The following is a 16614-nucleotide window of genomic DNA, read 5'->3' as shown; positions in this document are numbered from 1 at the left end:
GAAGCTATGATTTATAATTTTCATTTGCCACTGAAAATATTAGCAAAAAGGCTGGAAGCAAACATAACAAAGAAAAAAAAGTCCTGTTAGTCCTTTGATATAGAAAGCAATACATCCAAATGTAAGGATTATGGGGAAATTTCCAGGTATGCCTTTTTTCCAACATAATGAAACAGAAGAAATTTTTAGCAGTAACCAGGGTCTACTTCATTAATGCATTCCTCCTGTGCAAGCATACCCGCTGACAATCTCAACCAACGTGACTAAGACCAGAGATTAAGAATCTTAACAAAACTCACATGTAGATTTATTATGTAAGAAAATACACAGATCTACAAGCAAATGCTCCTACTGAGTTCTGGTTTTCAAACTATTAAAACCAGTGTAATTTTTCCTGCTCTATTTCAACCTAGTACTTGTCTCTCATTTCAACAAAGTGCCTCATAGGGCCAGAGTAATCCCTACTAAGAGAAACTACAAATAATTCCTGCTTTCAAGGAGCCCATATTATTTATGGAGTCTAATGCTACTGATATTAGAGTTCTCTAAAAAGGCCAACATTTCACACATATCGACAAAAACGTTATTTTGTCCATTTAAATACTATCAATTTATTTGCACAAGGTGTTTTCGCACATAAAATGAAACTTTATCAGATCCATTCCTTCCCATTATTCTCCCTCATCTTCCCTTCCTATTGCTGCTTTTCCCATACCAATCTCAACAAGCTTCACTTGCATTTGCCCACATTCAGAGTATTTTGACCACATTCCCTGCTTCACCCTTTCAATTCATCCTCCTGAATCTCAATAGTACTCAGAGCCCCTAATAGAACATTTTACATTCTTGTCATTTTTGCATTGCGTGCTCATTTAAAGAGGCTTCACTGTAATGTTTTACACACAGTAAGTACTTTAATCAGACTGCTTCCCTCACTCTTACTCCATCTCCAATGCCCCTACTTACTCTAGAAATCCTTTCTTAAAGAAAATCCTAGGAAGAAATCCAACACCAAGGGGAAAAATACTTCATTTTTGGCAATGGCTATAACAGGAAAAAGGTATTACTTGGCCAGCATCCCCTTTTCTTGACTCACTTTAACCCATCTTCCACTTGCTAAGAACTGTATTTGTAGGAAGCAGTAGTACATTCTTCAGATATGGTCAGGAGGTATACATGACCTCAATACATTCTTACTCCTACAATGAAGATTATTTTGTGGTAGATAATCCAGATCACAAATCACCCATAAATTTCCTCTAATTGAATATACTTTGGCATTTTACAATTCTTCTAGTATTAATAAGTTTTGCTTTTTAGTAAGCTTCTAGTATTACCTTTCTTCCAATTGCTCCATTCTGTTTTTTTGGAGGCGGAGGCTCAAAAATACGTTGCTGCTGCTGGGGTGGAAGCGTAGAGTACAGTGGAATGATTTTAATGTCACCAACTTCAGGGCCCAAATCATCAACTTCACGTTTTATTCTCTTACAGGCCTCATCAATTTCCTACAAAATTAAAAAGTTTTAAGTCTAAAAAGAAAAATATTGAAAAATGAAGTACTTAACACAATCTTTCTTCTACGCAGTTTACTTTATGTGTGCTATTTGTTTTCTTTCATTCCATGGGTACCCTATTAATCACCAAACTTAAATTTCCTAAATTTCAGGGATTTCCCAAATCCTTAAAACACTGATTTCTGTATTCAACTGAATATGTAACTGTTTTATTTACATTCCACACCCCATTCACTTAACATTCAGTTCCCGATTTCTCAAATTCAGTGCTCTCTCACCTATCACGTGAGTTACATTCCAGAACCTCACAGAAAATAGGTGAAAATCCACAAAGCAGCAACGTAATAGTCATCCCTTGCTATATATCATGGTTCGCTTACTGCTACTTCATGGATTTTCAACTACTGCGGAGTCTCAGTGAGGGATTACTAGATAGTATTTAAAAAGAAAACTTCATACAGTGACTCTACAATAAGCGAGCTGAGATAGCATGGGACAACTGCTGTACTACTAAAAATGAAATTTCGCACTCAGTAATAATTTACTTACTTCGTGACCTTTCCAATTCTCACAATATTAGAGAAACTGATGTCCTAGACATTGTAAATGTCAATTAGGCTTTATTGTCACATAACACTACTGCATAAACACAAGATAGAGAAAATTTGCTTCATCATGTCTAATGAGAACATCTTATAGTCAACAACATAAATACTTAAGAACTAGCCCAAATATCTAATAGTAATGTGGTAGGAAATACCACAAAAATCTACTCCGATGATCTGCATTCAAATCAATGTTTAAAGAGGATATATAAAGATAGAGGGAGGGGTGACATCTGGAGGAGAGGGTTGAGGCTGAAAAACTGGCAAGTAAAGGGGCATGATGAGAAAATATCTTCGAAATGTTACTAGATAATTCAATTAAATTTGGAAGTATCTTAGTATATCAAACAACCTGTCCAACCAGTGACCCAACCAGCAGCTAGCCTAATCAACAACTAATATTGTATTCAAAAGGCAGAATGTTACAATAGAGGGAAAGGAACTTCATGTAAATGAATTTTATATCACACTAACATTTTTTAACTCAAAGTGCAACTTTATGTGAAGGAATACAAAGTTCTTGGGAAAAGAAATCTCACTCCACTTCAAAAGTTTTAAATTTTCTTGAATAGCATAAATATTCTTGGTCTTGAATGCTCTAAAACCAGAAAATTACTATTAACAAGTGAATGTTGGGTCAGGGGTGATAGTTCTCAAATGTAACCCCAGCTACTTGGGAAATGAAGATCAAGAGAACCACAGTTTGAGGTCAAATTTAAAGCCAGCCAGAGCAAAAACTTTATTAAGACAACTACCTCAAACAACTTAAGATAGTAGATAACAGGTAATCCCAGCTAGAAGGGATACATAGACAGGAGAACTGAGATCCACAGCTAGCCACAGGCAAGAAAATTAAGACCTTAAGAACTAAAGCAAAAAGGAGTTGGGCATACGGCTCAGGAGGGTATGAGACCAGGTTCAAATTCCATGTACTGAGGGAGAGGTAAGTTCCTGAAAGAACACTAAAGTAGACTGTAATCTACCAAACCTTCCCACCCCCCCACCGCAAAAAAAAAAAAAATTAACAAAGGAAACAAGTATAAAAATGCTTTCAAACACTGCATCTAAGATTAGAATGCCCCCTGCTGGCTCTCAAATTCAAAATTAAGATTTCTACGTAAGTTAAAAAAAGCTTTAAAACATAAACAAAATCAAATTTGATATAAATTTGACCATATATTTAAAAAATGGTCAAATGCCACCTAACTTTCAGATTTGATGTATTATTTCATAAGTGCGCCAAAGTATACATTTAAGATTATAGTATTTTAAGAAAAATTATTACTTAGGTAACCAAATGTGTTGGGAACGTTTGAAACTAATGAACAAAAGATTGTGGCTTAGTCAATAAAGTCTTAGCATCTTTAAGTACCCACTTACACACAATTTGCACTTTTATTTCTTTCTCTAATTCCTATAGCTATTTTGAGATCTTCTACCTTTAATTTCAATCACAGGTCTGTCTTATGCCCTAAAACCTACCCCAACCTTTTCAAATTGTCTTCCCTTTTTCAAATTAATTGATGAATGGAGGCACCATTGTTTCAAATGATCAAATTATTAATGTGTTAAAAGAAAATCAACTTTCAAATTTGATGACATTATTAAATTTCAGGGGCTGTTCAAATGTACAAAAGTACTGGTTCCTAGAATCTACACTTACCAAGTAATCCTAAATTTCACCAAGGGGAGAGAAAAGTAATATTTTATTTACCTCTTGGTCAGAAAGCACAATTTAAATTCAAGATTAGGCAGATGCCTAAAGAAAACCTAAAAATGTTATGGTACATATGTAAACATAGTTTCATGAAAAACATACTCCAGCACCCATCTGAAAACCACTTCCTTCCCAGAGCTATGCAATTTACAGATATCAAAAAACAAACTGCACTAAGTTGGCTCAGAGTAAAGCTTCTCAGACCTCCCAAGACCACCTAATGAGTATGTTCAAATACAGTTGGTTTTCTAAGCAAAATTACTACTTCAACTAGTTGCTTAAGGAAAGAAAATACACTAAACCTGCAGGAAGAAACTATACAACAGATATGAGGACAAAATTGAGTACCTCACAGCTTGAAGACTTGAGTTACAACATAAATGTTTTCTTATATTCCATCAAAAAAGCACTTGCTACTCAGGAGGCTGAGATCTAAGGGTCATGATTCAAAGCCAGCCCAAGCAGGAAAGTCCTTAAGATTCTCATCTCCAATTAACAGGAAAACACAACAAAACAAACAAACAATAAAAAAAAAAAGCTGAAAGTGGAGCTGTGCCTCAAGTACTAAAGTAGTAGCCTTGAGTAAAAAAAAGCTCAGGGATAGCACGTGGGCCCTGAGTTCAAACCCCAGGATTGCCAAACACACATGCACATGCACACACACAAATCACTTGATACTCTTGCTTAAAAAAATATATGGACATTATCTACTCAAAATACACAAAAAGGAGGAATAGTATCAAAAAAGGATAATTTTATCTGCAAAACTGAATAACACACCTTTTATTTTCCACCCACCAAAACAAGTCCTTATCCTCTACAGGGAAAGAAAAGATTTCATTCACAATTTCCCAACAAGGGGATTTGGCAATGCCATCTGCAAACATCTCTGGTTATTGTAGCTGAAGAAGTGTGTAATGGGAAGAGGCTAGAAATTATATGTCCTACAGTAATAGGCATTCTCCACCAAACAACCACAACATCAACATTGTTGAGGCTGAAAAACCCTGCACTACGAAAGGAAATCATGGATGGCCAGTGGGTTATAACTATAAATCCTAAAGTTAAACACACACACACACACTCCCTTTCAAAAATGTAAAACCAGTCAGGCACTGATGGCTCAGATCTGTATACTTAACTACTCAGGAGCCTGAGATCTGAGAATCATGGAACAAAGCCAGCTCAGTCAGGAAAGTCTGCAAGATTCTTATCTCCAGTTAACTACCAGAAAACCAGAAGTGGTGCTATGGTTCAAAGTGGTAGAGCAATAGCCTTGAGCTATTCAGCTACTCAGCAGCCAGGTGAGTTCAAGCCCACAAACCACAAAGGGGGGGGAGTAAAAACAATTTATTAACCAATAGGCAACAAAACAGCTAGGCTGTAAGATTAGTTCCTCCTCACACCAGTCAACTTTCAATGCTCAAGTCCTAAGGCGTCAGTGAAGAACACAGAAGCAGAATGATTCCTGCATTGCTCTAGAACCCTGTTACTCAGCCCTGAAGAAACATGAGCATTGCTAGAATGTTCATTAAGAAAGTTAAGATTCTCATGAATGATGATGCACCTTCACCAACTGCATCAGATTTTGGACAATCTGGAGTTTTCTAAAGGATCTGCACATACAGCAGTTTCAGAAGCACATTCTAAAAATCCTGAAGTCCATCAGAGCAAAAAAAAAAAAAAAACACACACACAAAAATTACACTAATTCAGTGCAATGTTTTTCCAAAACCCTGTTTTATCCAAGTATTTTCACAATATACCTATAAACACCATTGGAAAAGTTTACAAAATGTAAGAGTAATATTCGTATCTAAAAACAAATTCTAATTCAGACTTCTACAATGAGTACGTAGAAGACAATGTTTGATAAGACAGATGGGCACCCAAGTTCACTCACAAGCTATTAACTAATGATGACTGCCTGATTTTAAGGCAGCTGTGATGCAAATTTATGCCTACAACCTGGCCATCTGCAAAGTTGAGACTATACACGACAAACTTGAAATTCTAAAACTATGTAACAGGCTAATTAACTATAATATACTCTATGGCTTACAAGACAGTTGGCTATGTATTTTACATACCAGAACACAGTGAAGAAAAACAAACCACTGAGAAAAGAAGGTTAGTATGTGTAAAGTTTGTAAGTTTAAAGTTACTGTTTAGAAGAAATAAAGTAACAAGAAATAACCATACCTCTTGACCAGTTAAAAAAAGGAGGAGATCTCCTTCTTCTTCTTCGCACATATGTATCTGGATCACTGTACGAATTGCTGCCTCAAGATAATCTCTTTCAGGTTCTGGAGTATAAAAGATCTCAACAGGATGTGTACGTCCAGGAATAGTTAAAAGAGGACAATTGTCGAAGTAAATCTGAAATTTTCCTGCATCTAGAGTAGCACTCATAACTATGACCTGAAAGAAAAATAGTGAAAAAAATTCAATTGCCACAAGAGTTCATGGTCTTAAAGAAGAAAAAAATCTATCTGTAAATAAACTATCTGTAAATAAACATGTTTAATGTAAATTCAAAAACATGGAGCTATGGTAAAATTATTCACATTTTTAAAGAACTAACCTACTGGTTATTTCTAAGAGAACTACCACATATTTTTAATGGAATACCTTAAAAACAAGTTTTCTTAAAAGTAAGTGGCAGGACTGATAAATGACAACATTAACACAGATTGATTCCTTCTGCATTTATTACAACTTTCCAAAGGGCAAAATTTTCCAGGGCAAAATGCAAAAAGTAGCCTGAAAACCACATGTCCATCATTACTGAGTATAACTTAAAAAAAAAAAAAAAAAAAAAGGTCCTCAGCAAGCAACGATCTTCCACACTGCTACAAAAACTAGAAAAGGGAAAAGTACAAAATTGTGATGCTGCCATCTCGTTAGGTAAACCATATATTAAAAGAGTCTTAATTTCTACCTTAAATGGAATTATTCACTGCAACCTTTTAATAATCATAGTATTCATTTTGGTACTTCTCTAACACACATACATACCAACAAGTGATTAGTCTTAAATTTCCAAATCTCTCTCTCTCTCTCTCTCTCTCTCACACGGCATAAAAGGGAACTGGGAGGGACAAAAATAGTCTTACACAATAACACTGGCAAAAGCACAAGAGGGAAAGAGAAAAGGCAAGAAGATGGTAATAAGCAAATGTATTTCTGTCATGAGCTTATCTGGTCCTGGGTATAGTTTTCCTAGTCTGAGCTGTACTGGGTGTTTCTGTTTTGGGACAAAGAATCTGAGAAAGGAAGATGGGTATTATACTTAATCAATGAGCAGCCCAGTCACAAAAGATTAGATTATGAAATAATTACTGTCTGGTCTAGAAAGAAGTCTTAAGTCACAGAAAGTAGACTAAAACAAATAATGTTAAGACTTGGAGATTCAAATTCAGTGGTTAGCACTTGTTTAACAAAACTTGGGTTTGATCCCCAGGCACTCAATCTCCTCCCCCGTACCAAGAAACAAGTAACTTAGGTACTTGAGTGCTTCTGCTGCAGTGATGTGTTCCCTCGCTCTTATTCATGCATACCCCACTAAATGAATCAAATGTATAAACGACTTCACCTTTAAGTCTGATCTCTGTCTTACAACCTCCTTCAGGACACCCATCAGAATATCTGTAGCAAGTGTTCTTTCATGAGCTTCATCAAGAATTATTACACCATAGCGCTCCAAGAGGGGATCGTTCATAGCTTCGCGAAGTAGCATTCCATCAGTCATATACCTATATTTACAATTAACATATTAGTCAAGGTTCATGAAGTCACTATAAAACTAAACTTCATTACATAAAAATGAAAGGTAAAGAACTTAGGTAAGCAAAAAGTAAATTTTTGCCCTAGGTAAATGTGCTAATAATATTTCATAATCAATTGCAAAATTAAACTTCAAGACACTTTGTACCAACCATACACCAAAATAAGTTACACCGCATAAAATCTTGTCAAACACCCTAAGACTTTTGGGGGGGATGGGGGAAGGTGTCAGTCCTGAGGTCTACTTCTGGCTTTTGCAATCTCGGGAGGCTGGGATCTGAGGATCACAGTTCAAAGAAAGCCAGGCCCGGAGAAGCTGTGACTCTTATCTCCAATTAACCCCACCCAGAAAGCTAGAAGTAGAGCTTTGTGGCTCAAGTGGTAGAATGCTAGCCTTAGCACAAAACTCAGGGACAGCACCAAGACCCAGAGTTCAAACCCAAGGCCAAACAAATAAAGCACAAAGAACTGAATCATAAAATCTCTTGATACTGAAGTATCTACACTATGGAAAAAAATACATAAATAAAAAAGATAAAGGATCAGATTGGTCAGTAACTTTAAAAAAAAAAAAAAGAGGAAATTAGGTTTAAAAACAGCGTAAGAGGCCAGGAGTGAGCTCATGTGGTAGTGTGCCTGCCTAGCAAAGTCAAGGTCTTAGTTTAAACCACAGACAGCATCACTACCCACTTAAGAGAAGACAGTTAACAGGGAATCCAGCCTTCACATGAGGAATTATGCTAGTCAGTATCAGATTAAGGGCAGTTTATGGGCCAGTCATCTCTTGTCCATTTTACGCTGACTAATGCTATTACTACTAATACAGGGCAGAAACACAGTACGCCTTCCCTTCAAATGCTTAGGTTACAATTCAGTTAAATATTAAGTCCATTATTTTATACTGGTTTTAAAGTAGTATAGGAAATCCTTAAGTCAATTCTTGGGGCTGGGGATATGGCCTAGTGGCAAGAGTGCTTGTCTCATATACATGAAGCCCTGGGTTCAATTCCCCAGCACCATGTATACAGAAAACAGCCAAAAGTGGCGCTGTGGCTCAAGTGGCAGAGTGCTGGCCTTGAGCAAAAAAAAAAAGCCAGGGACAGTGCTCAGGCCGAGTCCAAGGCCCAGGACTGGCCAAAAAAAGTCATTTCTTATGACTTCATCATTTTAGCTCTTCACTATCATTAGTCTAACCTAATCTTTTTGAGACTAACTTGGCATTTTTATAGTTAATGCCACCTGTTCAGCAAACAGAGTACAAAGAAGCACCCAAACTTAGTTACAATTTAATGAAATTGTTGGTAGACAAGTCCATCTTAACTCCATTCATGTTTTTCTCTTTAGCTTTATTTTAAAAATTAAACAACCATCACTTCTGAGATGGGCAACAGTATTAGCTGCAAGATTATTTATGAAAGAAAAACACTGCCAATTATTATACTATGTCAATGCCCTAAGCATAGTGCATCAATCACTGACCAGTGACACTACCACCTCCAATGCTTTGGAGTTTCTTTCTTCTACCTTAGGACATTTGACACTATGCCTTCAGGGATGCTTTACTGGCATACCTCAGCAGCAAAACATAATTCACTTGTGGCTAATTTCCTTGACTCAACCGAACTTTGTGATTTTTGAATGACACAATCATAAATACCAAGGAGCTTTTAAAAAGAATGAACAAACTTGATATCAATCTAGAACAATCTCCATGGTACAAAGTGAGTGAAGATAGCCCAAAGGTGTACAAAGCACAGAATAAACAATGGAGAACAACTGTTTTAAGAAAAATCCTAGTTAGGTTGTACTGTTCCAATACTGTCAAAGTTTGGTTACCTTCTACTGTACACAGGCTTTCCCTTTATCTAACCAAATATGCAGCTATATCATATCTATATTTGGGAGTCTACTTGAAAGACTAATATTTCCTGGCACTCAAGTTTATTGCTCCTGCAAAGCTCAACAAATACTTAAAGGAATTACATGGACTCACAAGTAAGGATAAAGAATAATAACATACACAGGAATTAAAACATGAAATTTGTTATAAGACAAACCCAGTTCGGGCCCCCACTTTTCTATCATAATAGAAATACCTGCTGGATTAATGTATGTATTGGGGCTTTAGAAAACCCTTTGGGAAGGCAGGCATGATGGTACATACTTTCTAGTGTTAGGGAAGGGAGAAACAGGATTACAAGTGAGGCTCACCTTGTGTCACAGAAGGATAGAAGGGGGAAAGGATCGAAAGTTCAGGATCTGGAACTGAAGGATTTCAGGACTAAATTACCTCAAATTCCAGAACAGCAACAAATGTATTTTTCAAAGTATTGAAAGCTTAAAATTCACCTTAAGAATTATATTTTAGCAAGGTGCATTCGGCTCACACCTATAATCCTAGCTCCTCAGGAGGTTGGGATCTAAGAATCACTATTTAAAATCAGCCCAGGCAGGAAAAGTCCTGGACTCTTATCTCCAATTAACCAAAAAAAGCTGAAAGTGAAGTTGTGGCTCAAGTGGTAGAGTGCCAGCTTTGAGTAAAAAAAGCTAAGGAGCAGTGCCCAGGCCCCGAGTTCAAGATATGGAACCACTAGTCCTCTCTTCCTGTTTTCTAATAACAAAAATGGAACCCTCTGAAGAGTTCACAATGAATAGAATGGTGTTATCCTAATATTAACTGATCAGTGTAGAAGTTTTACATTAAACTATTTAAGATATGTAAAGGAAGTAAAGCTGTGGCTCAAGGTAGTAGAGCACTTGGGGAAGGGGGGAATATCAAAATCAAGAGACAAAGAACAAAAAGACAAAACATTCAAAAAGCAACACTTACAAAACAATTTCATGTAAGCCAAACTGGCACAACTCTTGGGGGGAGAGGGCAAAGGAGAGGGGGGAGAAAAACAAGGGAGGAGGTAACAAGTAGAACAAGAAATGTACTCACTGCCTTTCATATGCATCTGTAACTCCTCTGTACCACACTTTTGACAATAAAGAAAAAAAGTAGTAGAGCACTAGCCTTGAGCAAAAGAACATAAGGACAGTGTGCAGGGCCCCAGTTCAAGCCCCATACTGACTGACAAAAAGGACCAAAAAAAAAGAGCAAACATAGAGGTGTAACTGCTCTACTACAGAAAAGCTTACACACATTAACATGACCACATTAAGGAGTTTGTGTTTATTAATTTCCTTAAGGTTGGGCTCGAAATATGGCCTAGGGGAAAGAGTGCTTGCCTCATGTACATGAAGCCCTAGGTTCGATTCCTCAGCACCACATATTTAGAAAAGGCCAAAAGTGGCGCTGTGGCTCAAGTTGACAGAGTGCTAGCCTTGAGCAAGAAGCCAGAGACAGTGCGCTCAGGTCCTGAGTCCAAGCCCCAGGACTGGCCAAAAAAAATAATAAAATCTCTAATTTCCTTAAGGTTATACTGAATGGACACTTCTGAAAGATACTGTGATAAAAAAATAAGTAGTTGTTCCTGGGTAACCTTCAAAGATTGGCTCTAGGTCCTCGGGCAGATTCCAAAATCTGTGGACACTCAAGTCTCAACAATAGTCTACACAATTCTCAACAAGAGTCTATGTGTATCTTTCCATATACCTTAAATAATTTGTTATACCTAATACAGACACAATATGATATCTAACACAACACAAATGCTATAGAAAGAGTTACAATGAATTCTTTAATGAGAAAATATAGTGTTTGGTGCAAGTAACAATGCCCGAACATAGCTAAACAAAAAAAGCAAACAAAAACCACCAGGCCAAATTTGTAATATACAAATTCAATGCAGCTAAAATGCTTAGGATACCAAAACATATACACAGGTTTGTTATGGCAAAGGGGCTGGAATATATTTGGTGTGTTTTCTGATTAAGAAAAAAAAAAAGCACCTAACAATAACAAAAGGTGACAAAATCATTTTTGTTTCAAAATACATTACTCTGGTCCTACAATTTTAGTACATTTTGAAGGAAATTCTCTTTCACCCTCACAACAGTATTTAAAGAAAGCTAGATAGGATGAATGTATAGGTATTTAACATTTTCTAAGATGCTGGCAGAGTTTTCTATATTTCATTCCCTGAGACAATTTAAAAATCAATTAACAAAAACTCAAGTTAGCTTCCCATGAATGAACAAAAGGCAGAAATTCTATTTACAGGCAATAACTTTTTCTTAAGACTTAAGTAGTTAGAATTTTATCTTCTACCTCTACCCCTTTCTAAATACCCAGAGTAAAATTAAATTATCTACCTCAAGTGCTACACTTAAATTAGAACAAAGCTTATCACGTAACAGACGTTCAATGCATTCATTTATAATTATTTGAACAAGTAATGGTCTTTCAAGCACACACGTTTTCACCTCCTACTTCAAATAAGCGTATTTATATTCAATCATTCCAGTGTGACAAATAACACCTAGGTTTAATTCATTTAATGTTCCTCACTTGTAATTCAATTAATGTGTTAAGAAGCAACTTTTAAGTCCCCTTTCCATTGGTTTACCTGGTTATAAGATCCAACATAATTTCTCACAGCAGCAAGAATCATAAACACTGACAGAAACACTGTTAATCCAGCAAAGTTAGGACACAAGCACTGTGACTCCAGAGGCTTCACTTCAACAACTAGCCCTTTTTCCATCTTTTCTTGAGTCACCTACTTTGGCACCCTCCAGCAACAACCTTAAAGGTTCACTACTCATCCATCCATCTCCTTAATGCCACAATTATTTGTAGGATGCTGATATTTGTTAAATACTTTTGCATTCTTTTTCATCATCTTGCCTATGAAAATTCCCTACCTTTTTGAGATTAAAGAAAAAAATCTAGAGCTGTATGATCCAGACTGTATGAAAGTACACCTCAGCTCGTTTGTTCAAAATTTATCACACTCAAGCTTTACAAAGGGAGATTTATCACACTATGAAATTGAAGAGTGTTCATTTCTCCCTGCTACAGACAGATTTCAACCAGATCCTCATCTTTGCCTTTTCTTGGCTTTCTATCAGCGTGCCTTCAAATTAAATACCAAACAAACATCTTAGGTCAGCACAGTCTTACAGAACTGTTAGTTCATAAACTAACCCCAGATTAGGTCTTGGTCTCGCTCAATACTCAAATGGAAACAAAGACTCCAAAGATTCAAAATAAAAAGTTAACTAAGTATATTACATCACCCTAGTACTCTACCCTGTTCAATCAGAAGTCTGATAAAATGTCTTTTCAGGTTATCCATCCACTTTTTTATATAATTATGCTAAAGATACACCCAAATGCTATATGGTCGAGACAAAACTTTACTCACATTGTTGCTGTAACTTCTTCAGGTTAAAAATTCCACCACAAAGGTTCTGTATACAAAGCAAATATATAGACACAGACACAAATCCTATTCCCAAAAGACTGTATGGCCTAATTAGGGAATGGAGATTAAAAAGGACATCTCTGATCCATAAACTAGTCCATTAACATCTTAAAATAGATTGCTGGCTTAAATCAGTCAGATGTTTTGAAACTGCATAAAAAACTATAGTACCCTGTCAAGCTGTGTATTTTCTCTTCCGATTAAAAAAAAACTATCTGCCTGGTAACATTCTCATCCAGCAACTGAGCACCTACAATGCCTCTTCTACCTACAGCCTTCAATTCAGGCATGCACTTAAATTCTAACTTTCTAGTCCAAATTAAATCCTTGAGTTTTCTTTCATAAAAACCAAACATTCTGTTTCACATGCCTAATCTCAATTTGCATTACATTTATATTTTCACAGTTCGTTTGGGGGGACAAGACGTGCGCTACTTATCATTACCATATCTAGCATTGCCTAGCAAACATATTCAGCTAACTGAATTCCTAAGCATTACTTCAAACTCATTATCAAGCTCAGAAAACCAAAGGCTCAAATTCTTAAAATTTGTTAACCTTCAACTACAAACTGCTTTTTAAAATCTGCAACTGTGTTGGATGCCATCAACTACCCTCTTCCTTACATCACTGTCTTTCACTGACTGGTCTGTTCTTCAATTGCTTTATTTGGTGTTAATTATTTTTTCATAATTTCCACTCTAAATAGCACAATACCAAGCTTAGAATTTATTCACAGATATCCCAAACCTGAGATCTTTTCACCCTTACTTTGTAACATATTTTTTAAGAATGCATTAATTTGCTAAAGTACATTCAAACTATGCTAAATTCTGAGTCATTTGATTACATCAGTCAGTTTATCCTCTTTGCTATTCTTCCACAGTATAAATTTAAAGTCCCCCTGACAATACAATGGGTACATAAGCATTTTACTTTCATACATAAAAGTGGTCAATGGAGGGCAGTTATATACCTTCTTTTTCCCCTACTATATACCACGATCTTAAGTTTAAAAAAAGTGTTCCTGGGCCTGGGAATATGGCCTAGTGGCAAAGAGCGCTTGCCTCGTATACATGAAGCCCTGGGTTTGATTCCCCAGCACCACATATATAGAATATGGCCAGAAGTGGCGCTGTGGCTCAAGTGGCAGAGTGCTAGCCTTGAGCAAAAGGAAGCCAGGGACAGTGCTCAGGCCCTGAATCCAAGACCCAGGACTGGCCAAAAAAAAAAAAAGTTTTCCTGGGCTGGGAATGTGACTTGGTAGTAGAGCGCTTGCCTAGCATGCATGAAGCCCTGGGTTCAATTCCTCAGTACCACATAAAGAGGAAAAGCCAGAAGTGGCATTGTGGCTCAAGTGGTAGAGGGCTAGCCTTGAGCAAAAGAAGCTTAGGGCCCTGACTTCAAGCTCTAGGACTGGCAAACAAACAAACAAAAAGCTTTCCTTTTAGTATTCGGGTTTCTCAATGTGACTTAATACATGGCCATACAAAATAAGAGAAGAAGCTCAAACACTGCACTTAATGAAGCCTTCTTATCAGTTAAAACTCCCACTCCTTTACTTCCTACTAAATAGGAAAGCTTTCTTTCAACCTGAAATTCATTTTTCCTTTTAAGATAATCTCCAGCACTAGTATCACTTAAAAACAGCACTAGGTTTTATTTTTAACTCAAGCAGATTCTGGAAACAACACTAATAACCTTATCTTAACCCTGATTGTTTAACAACCACAAAAAATAGTGATGGCTCCAGATCATCACAATGCCCAAAACACATCAGCTCTGAGCTAACATGTCCATTTTACGTTGTACGTTGTCATTCCCCATTAAGTAAACAAAAATCACTCAAGAGCATACACATCTTAAAGTCTCACCTCTACTGCCTACTTTCTACTAATAGACACCCTCCAATAATGCACATACCTTTCTCACATCTGTTTCCAAATTCTCTCTACTCAACGATAACTTACCAAGAAAAATGTGATCATAAATCAAATGTCAGATAATGCTAAGTAAAATTTGCCCTTTATTTTTCTTAAGTCCTTGACATCATCTAAATTTTAAAGTAGCATAAAATAAAAATAAAATCGTTTCATGTAATTATTTTGTCAATTACACTGCAATTACAAGTGATCAATAATGCGGTATCATCTCAAGATGTATTCAATAAAGACTAAGGTTTAAACCAAAAATATGCCTCATAAAGGTAAGCTGATGGATGTTATTTTAAAACACCTGACACACTAAATGTTTTGACTAAATCTTGGTTCATACAACTCTTCTACACTTAAAATTGTTTAACTGTAATTTAACACAAATTACACTACACATATCTGTATTCAAAGAAGTGGGTCACTGCCTAGATATCCAAAAGGTTTTTTAAAATAGCCATAGGGACCAGGGGAATGTCTCAAGTGGCAGAACACCTGACAAACAAGAGGAAGCCCTGTGTTCTTCCAGTACCTTCCCCCAACACCCAAAACCCTAAAAAGCAAAACATAAAAAAGACAAACTAAAAAAAAAAACAAAAAACCTTAGGAGTAATATATCATGATAGATTATTAAAATGAAAGAAAATTCAATATACTATACAGGCTACAGAGCAACAAGAACAAGATTGTTTGATAGAATGGCCATCAGGCAAAGTGTGCATTGCTATGTAGAACGCAACTATAAGACGAAAATAAACAATACTAGGAATGTTGAAAAGTTAGAAAGCATCTCATTCTGGTCATATGTATCACAAAGAGGAACTAGACAGTGAGGTCCTGATAATTCACACTATCAGTAACATTCTACTTCAGAACCAGCACCAATTAGCCCGATCCTTAAACTGTACCAAGAATCTATATACAATTATTATAAGAAAAAACCTACGTCAGACTATTCTAGTCTAAATTTGGATAACTCAAGCCTCCACTAGCTAAGTTCTTACTAACCTAGTAGCTGAAAGCTTCAATTAGGAAGTATTTATTTTTAAAGACATAGTATACTTACTTAAGGATAGTTTTTGCACTACTGCAGTCTTCAAATCGAATGGAGTAACCAACTTCCTGGCCCAGCATTACATCCATTTCATCAGCAACTCTCTGAGCCACACTCATGGCAGCCACTCTCCTGGGTTGGGTACAGGCCACTCCTCTCTTGGGTCCTGGTAATGATCGCATATACTCCACACACCACTGTGGAATCTATCAAATAAGGTCATATTTAAATTATTCTACTCTAAGCATCAAGTATATTTAACAAAATATTTTTCATCTCATTCAATAATTTAAAACAAAATTCAGGGGCTGGGGATATAGCCTAGTGGCAAGAGTGCCTGCCTCGGATACACAAGGCCCTAGGTTCGATTCCCCAGCACCACATATACAGAAAACGGCCAGAAGCGGCGCTGTGGCTCAAGTGGCAGAGTGCTAGCCTTGAGCGGGAAGAAGCCAGGGACAGTGCTCAGGCCCTGAGTTCAAGGCCCAGGACTGGCCAAAAAAAAAAAAAAAAATTCAATTAGACAAAAAAGGAAAAATACTTAGGACTCAAACTTAAACTAAACTCTCTATAACAAGGAGTTATATCTAACACCGATTCAGGACATGATTGGGGGCGGGGGGGGGGGCCTGGGT

The 16614-nt window shown here is 36.6% G+C and overlaps 1 protein-coding gene across 1 annotated transcript in view; it reads right to left on the bottom strand.

Annotated features, from left to right (window-relative positions):
• Dhx15 (DEAH-box helicase 15) overlaps positions 1-16614 on the bottom strand; it is a 42534-nt gene that overhangs the window by 14635 nt on the left and 11285 nt on the right. Inside the window, exons 3-6 of the mRNA XM_048364890.1 lie at positions 15992-16185; positions 7432-7591; positions 6039-6257; positions 1338-1505 (exon numbers count right to left, since the gene is read on the bottom strand). Coding sequence (XP_048220847.1) covers positions 1338-1505; positions 6039-6257; positions 7432-7591; positions 15992-16185 — 741 coding nt within the window. The remainder of the gene's footprint in view (positions 1-1337; positions 1506-6038; positions 6258-7431; positions 7592-15991; positions 16186-16614) is intronic.

Source organism: Perognathus longimembris, chromosome 16 (genome assembly GCF_023159225.1).
Source record: "Perognathus longimembris pacificus isolate PPM17 chromosome 16, ASM2315922v1, whole genome shotgun sequence".
Taxonomy (NCBI): domain Eukaryota; kingdom Metazoa; phylum Chordata; class Mammalia; order Rodentia; family Heteromyidae; genus Perognathus; species Perognathus longimembris.
This window is presented reverse-complemented; position numbering and strand designations above follow the sequence as displayed.